The sequence below is a fragment of the Buceros rhinoceros genome, unplaced genomic scaffold (genome assembly GCF_000710305.1).
Source record: "Buceros rhinoceros silvestris isolate BGI_N320 unplaced genomic scaffold, ASM71030v1 scaffold43034, whole genome shotgun sequence".
Classification (NCBI taxonomy): domain Eukaryota; kingdom Metazoa; phylum Chordata; class Aves; order Bucerotiformes; family Bucerotidae; genus Buceros; species Buceros rhinoceros.
The window spans coordinates 6,860-7,846 of record NW_010409643.1 but is presented as its reverse complement, the minus strand read 5'-3'; the positions used below and the strand labels follow the sequence as shown (position 1 = coordinate 7,846).

Here is a 987-nt window from a genome sequence, read left to right as displayed (position 1 = left end):
CGCCTGCGCCCGGGAGGTGTGGATCGCGACCGCCGGCGAACAGGGGACCTGCGCCTCGGAGACCGGGACCTGGCAGGGAGAAGGAGAAAGGGGTTACCAGGAGACAAGGGCAACAGTGTCCAGAAACCTGCCAGCTCCTCCTGCAGTTTTTCAAAGACGCTTCCTGCTCCCCTTCAAAGCCCCTCACACCCCAGGGTAAGAGCCGCCGCACAATACAGCCAGCTGCGAGAGGAAAAGGGCAACTCACACCGCCCCCTTGGTGGGAGTGTTTGATGTCCAAAGACCAGACAAGAGTCTTGTTCCCTTCCTCGGGCAGAACGAGCTTGTCCATCCCACCGCAGATTCTCCCTCACCTTAAGGTCAGCTCTGACTGCCGGCACAGGGCGAGATCCAGGGGAAGGGTTTATATAAGCCACAGGCACAGTGCGCGGAGACCAACTCTGAGGGAACAGTTAAGCCTCGAGCTCTTCAGCACCACGGTCTGTCTGCACGGCTACAGCACGACACCGAGGCTGCAGGCACGGCACGGCAGCAGGGCCTGAGCAGGAAGGTCACACCAGGGAAGAAACAACGAGGAGGAAACGGCCCAGCCCGCATCTGGTAAAAGGCTGGTTTGAAGGACACCAAGGGGCAGGCAGTGGCTCTTGTGCCACAGTAACTAGTTCTCACTTTTAAACCTGCACTTCAGCAATCAAGTGGCTCAAACATGAGCCTCTTTTACTAGTGACAAGAGTTTAAGCAGAATTCAAGACAGAGGAGCACATCTAGATGCTGAGGAAGACTCTGGAAGAGTCATCTGGGGACATTCAGGCAGCCCCAGGTCACGCCACAGGTGAGCGCACGTCCGCTCCCAGCAGGGGGTCAGCGTACCCCACTCTCCCTGCTGGAAGAACCACTTTACAGGCACCTGCCAGTTCGCAGGAGTAAAAGGAGTGGGATAGAAAAGCAAGCGGCTGGAGCAGGCTGCCAAAAGCTGCTGCCAGCCAC

At 58.0% G+C, this 987-nt stretch overlaps 1 protein-coding gene across 1 annotated transcript in view; it reads right to left on the bottom strand.

Moving 5' to 3' along the window:
* Positions 1 to 5: 5 nt before the first annotated feature.
* Positions 6 to 987, bottom strand: part of RNPS1 (RNA binding protein S1, serine-rich domain) — a gene marked incomplete at its 3' end in the record, with an annotated part of 5,224 nt that continues 4,242 nt past the window's right edge. The window contains exon 7 of the mRNA XM_010135295.1: positions 6 to 69. Within this exon, the coding sequence (XP_010133597.1) occupies positions 6 to 69 (64 nt within the window). The remainder of the gene's footprint in view (positions 70 to 987) is intronic.